This window comes from Ostrinia nubilalis, chromosome 15, assembly GCF_963855985.1.
Source record: "Ostrinia nubilalis chromosome 15, ilOstNubi1.1, whole genome shotgun sequence".
Taxonomy (NCBI): domain Eukaryota; kingdom Metazoa; phylum Arthropoda; class Insecta; order Lepidoptera; family Crambidae; genus Ostrinia; species Ostrinia nubilalis.
In genome coordinates this window covers 10,384,320-10,397,208 of record NC_087102.1, presented here as the reverse complement: position 1 = coordinate 10,397,208, position 12,889 = coordinate 10,384,320, and the positions used below count along the sequence as shown (strand labels likewise).

Below are 12,889 nucleotides of genomic sequence, written 5' to 3'. Positions count from 1 at the left end.
ACGTCACGCGCATAAAATGGAGGGCCGGCCGCCGCCCGCACTTTTAAAATTCAATATCTTGGAAACTAATTGACGTATCGAAATAATTCTTTCACGAGTATTTTTTATTTTTAACAGAGAATACAGAAAGCTAAAAAACAAAATTAGTGAACATTCTTCATTATGTACTTACATAATTTTAATACCTCTTAACGGCAAATTAAAAATGATTGTTTAATTATGATAATTTACATTAGATGTTTAAAGTAACATGTGTTTGTAAGTTAGATATTCATACATTTTAGTATCTACTTCTGCGTTAAAAGTCTGGTCATACTTATCTAAAACCAAGGATAGTGCTGCGCCCTAACCGAAGTTTTTCTATCGAGATGGCTTGCTAACTGCTTGACTGCTATGTACATTTCTTGACCTGCCTCCTGGATATACACAGGGGGTACCAGGAAGCCATGCTCGCCTGTATCGCGGCCTTCGATGACGTAGCTATGACGTATCCCGACAGAATACATCCAATCGAGTAGAGATCCTGAGGCAGGGTAGATCACTTGGTATGTTTGACCAGTGGTGTAGCTTTTATTTTTGTATTCGAATATTGCCTGAAACGTGTATGAGATGAACATCTGCTCTTTTTGAGCAGTTCCGTATAATGTATTTTTTGTGTTCCTTAATGTCAGGACAAGATTTGTTGTAAGAAAAAAAATATTTAAAAAAGATCGATCAGAAAATGTTATGCGGCACTTTGGAGTCCTTTGATCACCCATGGAATAAGAATAACCCATATATGCCCAGAGGCACGAAAACGACCAAATGGTACAAGTTCTCTTGCGATGCCTATAAAAGAAACTGTAAATATGCCAAATTATATAAAAATCTGAGATTAAATAGTTTTGGGATAAGATCACCTAGGTGATCAAAGTTGAATAATTTTTTTCTTACCTTCTGCATCACTTTAGAAGTGTTTTCTAGGAGATTATGATCAGCAGTTGGCTTAGACCTGGAACTCCATGGAAACATTATCAGCTGACCAAAAGAGTGGAAATCCACCATGGCTACTAAACGGCTTTTCAGTTTTTCGACGATACTCTGAAATATACTTTATGATCACTTTAACATAAGTATAGGTAACTTATCAAGATTTTCGTGAAACATAGTGTAAAACTATTAAGTGATCGATGATATAATCAATTAGGCGCGCGTTCTTTTATTTTTCACGCATTAAAGGCGCGCGCGCACGTGTTAATTTTGTCACGTGACAATTACTCTCTTTTATACTTTTTTTTAAAGAGAAAGAGAGAACGTTGTACTTATTCTTATCTATGGAGAGGTATTCCACAAAATTCTATTTTGTGCCTACATACTGTACTGTCAGTGACAAAAGTCGCCCGGGCGCGCGCGTATTCTCAAGAACTGGAGATACCCCCAGGATTTGTGACTGGCGGGAGACGGTTTCATATGCGAATGTTATTCGAGTGTTTCATAATAAATACCTCCAGTTACAGGTAGGCAATGTGTCAGATGCATTTGCATCTGTCACTATTACCACATTACCTACTTTGGCCACAGCTTTGGTTAGTTGTAGGAGGTATAAGCTAAATCGTTTTTGTAGCTTTGTGTGTGAAGGATGCCGACGGATAAATTGTAGAGCCAAGTAGGTACTTACCCGTAAAGCCCTTGTTTCTGGCTCTGAAAATGGATGCGGTCCGCTATAAAGTTCTTTGCACGGCTGCTTTTCTGCAACACCTTTGATATGCCAGTCTGTTCTGGAATAGAGACAATACCTAGAATACCTACTTACATGCTGCGTTGTCTATTTATTATTTTTAGACTAGGCGCAGACCACCGATTTTTAGTTGGCCGATAGTTGGACCCAATTATAATTTGTACTTATGAAGAATCGGCCAAATCAAATCGGTGTAGTACCTAATGTGCGCACTTCCACACATGCCCATACTGATCAACTGCCCGACTAAACTATCGGCCGACCAAAAATCGATAGTCTGCGCCTAGGCAGGAGGATTCAGGAGGAAGTTCTCAATTCGACTATGTTTTTTTAACAACTATAGTACATTTAGTGTCAAATAAGTAGTTCGTGACATCTAAAGTGGCTATAAAGTTGATAACAACCTTATTCCAATTTAATAAAGAAGTGTTGCGAACTTATTGTATACTTTGGTGACACAAAGCTAACGATAGCATGTCAAACATTTTTGTAGCATAATCGCCCCTATTCCCTCTACATAAAGCGCTACTAAGTGAAAAATGTATTATAAGGCTTCCATACATTGTTTCGCTGGGTGACCGGTCAGTCATAAATTAGGTAAGTAAGATCCTGCTTGAATTATCTTACCCAAAGTTTCTGTTCAAATCCACTCCTTTGCAATTGGATTTAACGTTGCGGCCGCGACTCTTTCTCCAGAACCGGTCGCGCTGGTAGGTATACCGGAACCCGTCCGGGTTTAGTAGCGGAATGACGTGCCTGCATTATTTTAAAACGTAATTAAATAGGTACAGTCGCCATCAAATAGTTGGTGACTCCTAAAGTAGCCAATAAGTTCGCAAGACGTCTTTATTACCTAGTTTGAATAAGGTTGTGTTGTCAATTTTTTGGCCACTTTGGGTGTCACGAACAATTTTTTGACGCAGACTGTATTAAGTAAGTACTAAAATATTCTACACAAACATCTTTAAAAATTATTTTTCCGGGAAAAGGACCAGTAATTATTATAAATTATTACTATCATTCTTAGAGGAAAAATACAAATAAGTAGGAACTTAGTTAAGTGATGACTTTTTTAATGTGTAGAAACCAATATGTAGGTTAAGTCCTACCTACTCGTATTACAAATCCAAAGAACTGATTAAGGAAAAGCCAAGGTCAAGTAGGAAAAATTACCTAATTGATCAAGTGTTGATTCACGCATTGCGATAAAGTGTAGGGGCTGATTGATTCTTAACATATTAATATATTATCCTAGCATCGGTCTTAAACAAATTGGGATTTACTAAATAAAAATACTTACGACTTACGAATTTTTTATGTGCTAAGACCATTTTTTTTTTGGTGAAGGTTTCTAATCATTTGCTTATGGGGAGTTAAGGAATAATCGACACATCATGCACCCGGATGAGATAGCAGATATCACGCTCCAAAGAATCTGGAAATTTATAGACTCAACGGGACTAAGCAGTGAACTCTAAAGACAAGGGCTGCCACAATAGATCAAACCTGGTCGAGTTGGCGCAAGTAAAGGCCCAAAAACCAATAATAAATAAAAATAAGGAATAATCCGGCACTGAATGCTTGTGATTGTGTGCCAAGACTTACTTATCTACTAACTACCTAAGTAAGTAGGTACCTAATTAGTTTGTCATTACGTAGTGCAACAAAAGTTCACGATAAGTCTATTAGTTTACTAACCAATCTTTATCTTGCACATATTTGGGCTGCTCGTCAAACTTGGTGGCGATCTCTCGCAAGATGATCAGCGCAGACGTGATGGCGATCCACTCCCGCGCATGCGACCCGGCCACCAGCAGGATGCCTTGGTTTTGCGGGTTGCCGTTCGATATTGTTAGCATCTGATTGAAATTGATTAGGATATTAAAATTCCCAAACTCCAAGGATTTTTGCAGCTAAGTGGTTTTGACTAACGCCCTTGGTCAAAACAACTTTTGACTGGAAGAATCGTGTGAATCAGTCAAAAGTGATATTGACCGAGAGCATCAGTCAAAACCACTTTTTACTGATTTTTGCGGTCAAAAGTGGTTTTTGGTTTGGTTGTGGTGGTTAAGAAATTGAAGATAAGCTACGCTGATGCTGCACGTTTGTCAGATAGGTAGTCATATTTTGTTTAAAAAAGTGGCAAAACAAAATACAGTAGAAAAAAACCTTTTTTAACCTGGTTTAATGAGAGCTGTACTCAGCCATGTAACATGTAATGTATCAGATACTATATCAAGTGAGTACAACATAGGCACGAGCCCGCTGCTGCTGCTGCTCGCGCGTGGTTCGCAGGGAGATCGCAGCGACTCGTCGAGTGGCGGTATCAGTGCAAGCACAAAGGCGGCTCGCAGTAGGATTCAGGAGCTCGCAACCAGATACGCGATGACCGCGGACGAGCCGTACTCACTTGAAGGTTGCTTACGTTACGTGCTACATGGCAGGTGAGTACCCTGCCTTAGAGCTAAGGTCCTGCTTCTGCCACCCGCTAGTGGCTAAGACAGTGGCGCCAACTGATGAGTGCTGAAGCGGTAGGAGGAATCTAGCATTATGACGCAACTGCTGAGTAAGGCCCTATCTATCACTTGCCAGTGGGAAGCATTATGGGGCCCTCATTGAACGGAAGAAACTCACCTGGATAGTTGTATTTTCAGAAGACTTGCCTATTTCTTTTAGTTTACACACAGAAGGGTAGTTCTTTGTTAGATATTCCATGTATTCGTTTATAACTTCCACAGTTGGGTATTTACGCCAGTTCATTCTGTGACCTTTAACAACATAAGAACTTAGGTATTAGAAGTGCATACCAAAATAATTATGAGGTAAAATTATTTGCCCTCTGTTTAGTTATTGACACTTATAGAAGTGGCAGAATAATAGGTAAATCATACTAATTTAAAAATATTATTTGAGTAAGACCTGTTTATTCCATTGGACTTTAGAATGGACCGACTGCAGTTTAGTAAAATAAGACATATTGCGCCTTACTTAAAGTGGGTAGGTACATCATACCTAGATAATTTATATAAACTGAGAAATTTATATTTACCTATCCTGTAAACATTCCACTGGTGCCTTTCTAACCTGAACTGGTTTTGTTAACTCTGGCTGGATCTAGAACTACTAATTCAATCCCCTTTCGCGTGCAAGGAAAGTCTATAAAATTATATTGCTCTAGTATAAGTAATCACTAGAAAGTACGGTAGTTATGTATATCATATTGAATTGTATCAACGTAGCGCGTTTACATATAAAAATACTAGCTTTCCGCCCGCGTGGAATGTTTTGTTACAGAAAACCTTTATCGCGCCCTGTTTCAAAAACCGGGACTCACTATCTCTATGCCAAATTTCATAAAAATCGGTTCAGTGGTTTAGGCGTGAAAGCAAGACAGACAGAGTTACTTTCGTAGATATTCATAATATTAGTATAGATTAGAAGCCCGCATGGCCTAGTGGTTCGCGTACCGGACTGCTTACTAAGCTAAAGGTCGCGCGTTCGATCCCCGTACCTATACAATGTTTGTAGTTTCAGAATACTTACCGTAGTTTTATCACCTCTCCTATGCTTTGTCTCAGATCTGTGCAACCTCTGTCAACTGCTATGTCTCAGATCTAAGACAAGACTACTTTGTCATTTTGAAACATCATTTGAAAACCGTAGCAGTTGGGGGGTGCAGTTTTGCGCGGCTCAATAGCACGCCAAAGGTGGAATGGCGTTTTATAATTAGAGGTACATTTAAGAGGAGTTTGTCGAACGGCCGTTATTAAAATTTGTGGATAGCTATTTATGAACTTTCGATTCAAGGAAAAAACACGATTCAACATTTTTTTTCAATCGTTATTAAAATTTCTTAGGGAATAGAGTCGCTTCTCAAACTAAATTTTAAATAAACAACTTGAAAAAACCGAACTGCCTTGTCGTGGGTTCCAGTCCCGACTTAGGCAGTTCGATTTTTTCAAATAGTTTGTTTGAAAATTTTTTTTTCATTACACGACTCAAAAACAACTTTCATTTAGAGTAACATGAGCATGTTCTTACCTCGTCTCAACGTTTTCTTGTCCCACGCAACTGGTCGAATCTTCTGCTCATCCACTCTTCTTTGAACGTCCAATATCAACACCGTGTGGTTCAGGCCCTTGGAACTTAACTGCCGGTGGACGTTTAGCTTGTTGTCCATTTCGATTAGGAACAAAGCTCGCTTTGGAGTCAGACTCCATATTGATATTTCTAAAATAAGAAATCGAGCGAATGATCAAATCAGTCTATTATTTTTTTGGAAAATAGTGCTGCCTGGCTATCATAATCAAAACGAGCAAAAAATTGCTTCTCCAAGCTACCTAAAGATGGCGCTATATGCATATTAGATCGTGGTGACGGCAGAACGCCTGCCGTAGAAACACATCCTCGACCGAATGGTTTCTGACTTTTGTTTATTTTGAAGAATTACATTTTAAAGAGAGCATGGATTAAATCTAAATAACTGACCTTCCTTGTTTATGAGGCTTCGGATGAGCACGATATCTTTTGAGCTCCTAAGTCCAACTTCCCACACTTGAGCTCCATCATACAGATCTATACTGACGTTGAAGTCTGAATCATCGCTTTTCACTTCGCTAGAATGTGCTTAATGTCAAAGAAATAATTTAAAATTTTAAAAACTCGCCACTTTTAAACTATAAAATTATGGTGCAAACGTTCTTACCGATAGCACATAGAATGCAATATGCACTCAAAATAAACATCCTATTAAATATTTTACAACTTTACAACCTGAAATACGTTTCGTCGATTCTGTGTTATCAACATGTTTGTTTTACAACCGTAGGTTTAACGCCAAATAATACACGATGTGTGATGCCAGTAATATATGTTTATTAACATAGTTCTATATACATTCATTTTAATTTGAAAATAGAAACATTTCATGTAGAAACTCGCATAAATTTAATAAATATGTGGCAATCAATAAGACATTAGGCTTGGTGTTTGCGGTACTTCTCATAAGCGGCTCGAGTTCATCACAACTCTGGCATGTAAATAAAATAAATGCCATAAACTATGAAATTCGGCAACACAAGTCAATCGTTATTGCTCATCATACATCATTGGATTCCCTAATATATATCACAATCAATGCACTTATCATAAATAAATTATAAAATTGTCAACCGAGTGTCTTGTCTTAATATTCAAGTATAAAAACAATGTCAAAAACGATTCACTATTAATCTGATCACATGGTCCACTGTTGTGCATAAAACGCAAACCATACATTTACCAAATGTTTTCTTAGTCTCATTTTCACGTCAGACACAATCATCACCAATTCATTGTCAATGGAAATGACACATATTCGTTTATTATATTCGTCTTCTAATGAAAGTACATAGAATTCATTCATAGATTACACTTCGGGTGTGTTAATACATAAATTCACATTTGAAATGAGTGATCGAACCGAACACAGTAGCGTTTCAATAATCACCCACAATGATTGAAATTATTCAACGTGATGAGAGATACGAGAGCACGAGTTTCACTAGTTCATGTTTAGGTAGCGTGTTCGGTAGGAGAACACCGGTCGCCGGGGCTAGTCGGCGCCGTTGGCGATGGTCAGTGGGTTCTCGTCCTCATTGTAGTCGAGGGAGATCTCGGAGCCGCGTCGGCGTTTGCCCGGCGGCGTGTCGGCGCTTGAGCCGGAATAAGTCCGCTTGTCGGCGGCGGGCGATGAGCGCGCGCCGTTCACGCTCGCATGAGTCGCGCGTAACTCCTGCTGCAGGAACAGAACCGTGCTCTGCATCCCCTCGACATCCTCGTCCAGCTCTTGCAGGATTTCGTCCAGCTCTGGAATATAATGAAATGTTATGATCAAGTTGTGGCATTTATGGTGCTGGTATGATGCAGTAAAAATGTAGGCGGTTATTGGTAAGGCGTTGCGACAGTGGCAACGTGTTGACAAATACAACACGGGTCTTAGTTGTAAATTAGCCTTAGGTGCCAAGGAAGGAACACATTTTGGTGTGAAGTTTTGACCAGTGAGAAGCCGAAATACAATCTGATGATTGGAAGCCTTTTAAATAATGCAAGCGTTTTTTTAATACTATTTGTTATTATTTAATAGCTGTTCGTTTCTAAGTAGGCACAAATGGCCACATATTGATAAGAGAAAATAGTCAAATATTGTAGCATCATAAGCAGATAGAAACTTCCTATTCGATGATAACCTTATCTAGTACAAATTAGATAATTCAACATCCAACTGACCTGATTGTGACTTTTTGACTTCTTCGCTGAAACTCTTTTGTAACGCAAGATCGCCCTCTAGCTTCGCTATCCGCCCGCTAGATGTCATCCGGCCGAGGTCCTCATTCTCTTGGTGGAGTAGCCGACATTTTGCCATCAGTTTTTTGCCAGTATTCGAGTCTGGTGTAAACTTCCAGGCTGAGAGTTCGTTTTGTGTCTCCTCGAGCCGTGCCTTCGTCGACGTTAGTTCTTGCTTCAGCCTTAGTATTAAAATGTTTACGGCTGGATCTAACAGCGTCGGCCGACCGTTGAGACTCGCGTGTGATGATTTCAGTTCCGTTATTTGACCCTGGAATGAGTAATTTTAATTTGAACTACCTTCTAATAGTTCCGTTAATTAGAAAAGAAGTAAGATTATGGTAATTCGATGTATTCACAACTGTAGAAACTGTATTTTTGCAAGTATGAGGAGACTAAAATTATAGGAGACAAAGCATATAAACATATTTGAAATCAGAATCAATCCATTGAAGATAATCAGAGGAATTCAAGGTTCTTCTTCTTTTCGTGTCGACAACAAACCTACACAGTGTCAGCCCAAAACTCCGCCACAAGAGTGGCGTCACAAGGTTAATTTACGTAAATAATTACAGCCAAAGGAGATTACATTATGCAGTGAAACTTACTACATAATCCTGTATCTCCTGCTCTTTGGCCGCAAGCCTCCGGACAAGCACTTTCTCTCTGTGTTGTGACTCTGCATATTGTTGTTTTACCTTATCTTCTACCTCCTTCGCCTTTTCCAGGCTTCCTGAAGAAATAATGGTTGTTTGAAGTAACAGCACATTTTGAAAGAATTCACGTAGTTCTTGTACGCGCGTTTCGAGTAAAACCTTCGAATGATTTCGATAAATCTGCTCTATTTGTCTTTTTCACTCATCCCAGCATATTGGGTGGTTGAGAGAGAGAAGTAGAGAAAATATATCGAGTTGCAGAACCTCTGCGATGTGAGAGAGGGTAGTTATACAACTTGTCCTGATGTCATCATTACCCACTTTAGCCCTACCTCCATTTCATTTCCACTTATACTAAAAACAATATGAAAATTTCATTGTGTGGATTTACAAATTCACCATAATTTGATATTAAGTTACAGTAAGTTAAGTACCTACTACATAACAGAATTAGAATTACAATACAAATCCGTTACATAACAATCGACAACACCTTAACTAATCAAGAATACAATGATGCATTTGTGAGATTGTTAACTAGAGGTACTTAATAAGGAAAGGAAACAAAGCATAGAAAAATAGCAATTTCAGAAGTTAAACATCAAGTAGGATGTCTTTGTTTATATTTTCAAATTCTCACAAACCATTTCAATTTCAAATTCAAACCTTTCAAATATTGAATATGTATTTTTGGAATATAATATGTTGTCCGTCAGTCATTTGTGTAAAGTAAAAACAGATTTTAGGGTGAAAGAGTGCCAAAACGGACCGTATTTAATTATCTCTGCTCTTTGTTTGCTGTCAGGGGGCTTTATCTCATGAACCATACATTAGGTAGAGTGGTGGACAATTTTTTAACAGAATATGAATGACAATGTATTTTGCATCTATAACAATAAATATGTTGGGCGTTTGTTAAAGAACCATTTGTGCGAGTCCAACTTGCCTTCACATTTATAACACGCTTACATTATTATTTTCAAATATACATACATGAATTTAAAAACATTATGTATCCAACATGCTAGAGGATGTTACTTATATCTGTGTCGGCAATATTAATATCACTTATGGCACAGGAAGTATTTTCTTAAAATTCAAAAATATTATGAGCTGCAGTTTTTGGTTTGTCATCTTTATTTTAGCCACAGGACGTCCACTGGTGAACATAGGCCTCCCTTAAAATTTCTTTATAACTGGTTGGTAGCAGGCTGCATCCAGCAATGGTTATTGGTTGTTGCAATGAAAATAGTAGAAGTTCCAAACAATAAAATATTTGGAACTCTGAAGTGGGTTTTCATTTGACCTATAAATAGGTAACTTGTGTTCGATGAAAATGTTGAACATAATTTAAATGCTTGCAAGCATTGTAAAACTATGTGAAAATTTATACTTAAATAATTAACTTTTAAAAAAAATAAAACCGACTTCAAATGCGTGAACACAAAAAAAAACTAAAAATTAAAAATATTGCGTATAAAAAAGTTCATCCCCAATTTTCCACCCTTGGGGGTGAAATATTTTCTTCAAATTCGCATGAAACCACCCTTTTGATAATACCTATTCAACAAAAAAATAATCAGTCAAATTGATTTATAATCGGCGGAGATATTGCATATAAAAAAGTTCATCCCCAATTTTCCACCCTTGGGGGTTGTTTTTTCTATTATTAAATTTAAATGGGACCACCCTTGAGGTATTACCTATACGCCGAAAAAAGATTTGTTCAAATCGGTTCATAATTGGCGGAGTTATCGCGTAACAAACAGAAAAAAAAAAAAAACATACGGGTCGAATTGAGAACCTCCTCCTTTTTTGAAGTCGGTTGAAAAACTGATTTTTCTGTTTAAAATTACAATCACTCAATTTTCATTCTTTCATTAATTTTGTAGCTACTTACAGAATGAAGTTTCTTCAAGAAACCTTCATTGGACTTACTGTAATTTTTTGTTGAGACTTTTATTGAGTTGAATTCCACTCTCAACTCAAAATTAAGTGTTTTGAATTGAGAGTGGAATTGAGTTTAAATTAACAAATTTATTAGAAAGTAAATGAATATGAAATGTAACGCAAAAGTTAAAATCTTATTACTAAAACATTATGACCATGAAGCTAGTTTTTGAACCTGATTGAGTTTTTGAATACAAAGATTTTTTGTTTACTCGTAAATAAATTTAATATCAGTATCCTAGTAGACAGTGATATCAAAACTTATATTTTTAATTTTCAAGTTAAATAGTACAATTACGAAAAAGTAAAAATACCATGTAAAACCAAAATTGTAGTTAGTGAAGTATAGAAATAAGCAGAACCTACATCTTTTAACCCATTTGAAACAGGAATTCATGCCAAGCAACAAGCCTGTTTTGTTGTTGAAAAACAAGTTTTTGAAATAATAAGATGTATGAAATCAATACAAACATGTTATTTTGCATGAATTCCAAGGTAATGCTAACAATCAAGTAAATGTTGATTGTCTTAGGTCTAAATTACAGAAATTTTAAACAAGTTATGAGTGATTGTAGAAAAATGGTTAAGTACTAACAGGGATTACATTTAAATATATTGTTAAAATGATAACAGGATACTAGAAATCATTTAAGGGATGGTATAAGTGGGACTGAACCATTTTAAGTACTACATCACTCATTATGTCATACATTTTTTAACTTACAAACAAAACAATATGATGTTGGGTTTAATTTGGTTCATGTTTTCATTTTAAACACAACATCAATGTATAGAGACAAAGCAAATAAGTACAACATCTTGACAAAATACAGCAAAGTAAGAAGAAAAACATATTTACTTTTGTATGAGTAACTTGGGTAGACCACTCGGCATTATTCTTCATGGGTAATGCTTGTTGTATAGCAGCACTGAACACTGATCCAGGGTTACCTGGCGTCACCACTTGGCCTCGAGCCTTCATTATCACTTCCACTGATCACTCCACAGTCCACAGGCACAGCAACACACCAAACTCTTCAAATTACTATCATAACTAAATTACACCAGTACCACATATTTCTTAACAATATCACAGTAACATATTCAGCATTCGGTCAAAACAGTAACACTAGTAATTTTAGTTAAAGTATTGTCGATTGGTAACTTAATAACTCGCGGTTCGCTCCGACCCCGAACTCGGGGTGCTACAAGCGGAAACTTTCGTAAATACCTTCCAACTGTTTGTTCAACGATTCGAGGTGGTCTATGTACAAGTCCTGGGTTCTCCATGCGGCTCGCAGCGAGTCCGCGGACGCGGCATCGAGCTGATGCGGGGTCAATAACACGCGCGACTCCTTCGAACTGCCGCCGCCCGCGTTGTCACTCGCCGTCTCACACTGCCGCTCTATCTCCTCTGACATTGCACTCTCAGTAATACACTAAGATGTTCTTTTTCGACTGCAAGCAAACAAGTACTGTTAATTCTGGAACAGGCATTTAATTTGCATTTTGTCCGCCGTTATCGGAAACCTGTAGGAAGGAATGACGTAGAAGTTCACAACAAAGCTTATAAGCGTTACTTACACTTGTAAATAGTCTATATGAAGATTTATTCTTTATTATTTAATAAATAATTACTCTTTTAACACTAAAATTGTCACAAATTATTATTTCATAAAATCAAAGGAGACATGAGCAACGCCATTTTATCACGTAGCACTGTAGTGTTGCCAGATGTAAAAATAAATATTTAAATATCTGTCACAGATAACACTTAATATAGTGATGTGCCACCGTTACCGGTTTTTATAAAAAAAAAGTTTGTGTCATTTTAATAATTTATTTGTAGTGAACGCAGCAGTAAATAAAAAAAGTATTTCAAATGTTCAAAATTGTTCTAATTTTATTCGTGTTTAGCGGGAAGAAAAATGAGGATTATTAACCCTACAGTGCACGATTTTTCCAAATTAAACAAAAAAAATAATATTGCTTTTAAATGCTGTCTATGTTTAGGGAAAAATAATAAAAAAAATCTATTTTCAATATTTTCGGAAATATTTTGAGTATTTCAGTATGTACCAGATGTGTCCCAAAATGCATTAAGGGTGCCTAAAGTTGGTAGTATGGTCTGACATACTGTCAGTGACAATGAAATAAAACAGCAAGATTTATTATGATATATTTCAATTAAAAATTAAATTAATATTATAACAAAATGTTTTATGTATAATTTAGTAAGTAA

At 36.9% G+C, this 12,889-nt stretch overlaps 1 protein-coding gene across 1 annotated transcript; it reads right to left on the bottom strand.

Moving 5' to 3' along the window:
* Positions 1-188: 188 nt before the first annotated feature.
* On the bottom strand, positions 189-12,365 carry LOC135078951 (carboxypeptidase A4). Its single transcript, XM_063973553.1, has 10 exons — positions 12,232-12,365; positions 11,879-12,105; positions 8,650-8,774; positions 7,985-8,312; positions 7,329-7,564; positions 3,416-3,576; positions 2,345-2,473; positions 1,658-1,757; positions 934-1,080; positions 189-593 (listed from the first exon to the last, which is right to left on the bottom strand). Exons 2-10 carry the CDS (start codon positions 12,066-12,068, stop codon positions 321-323), a joined length of 1,689 nt encoding a protein of 562 aa, XP_063829623.1. The 5' UTR covers positions 12,069-12,105; positions 12,232-12,365; the 3' UTR covers positions 189-320.
* Positions 12,366-12,889: the final 524 nt, after the last annotated feature.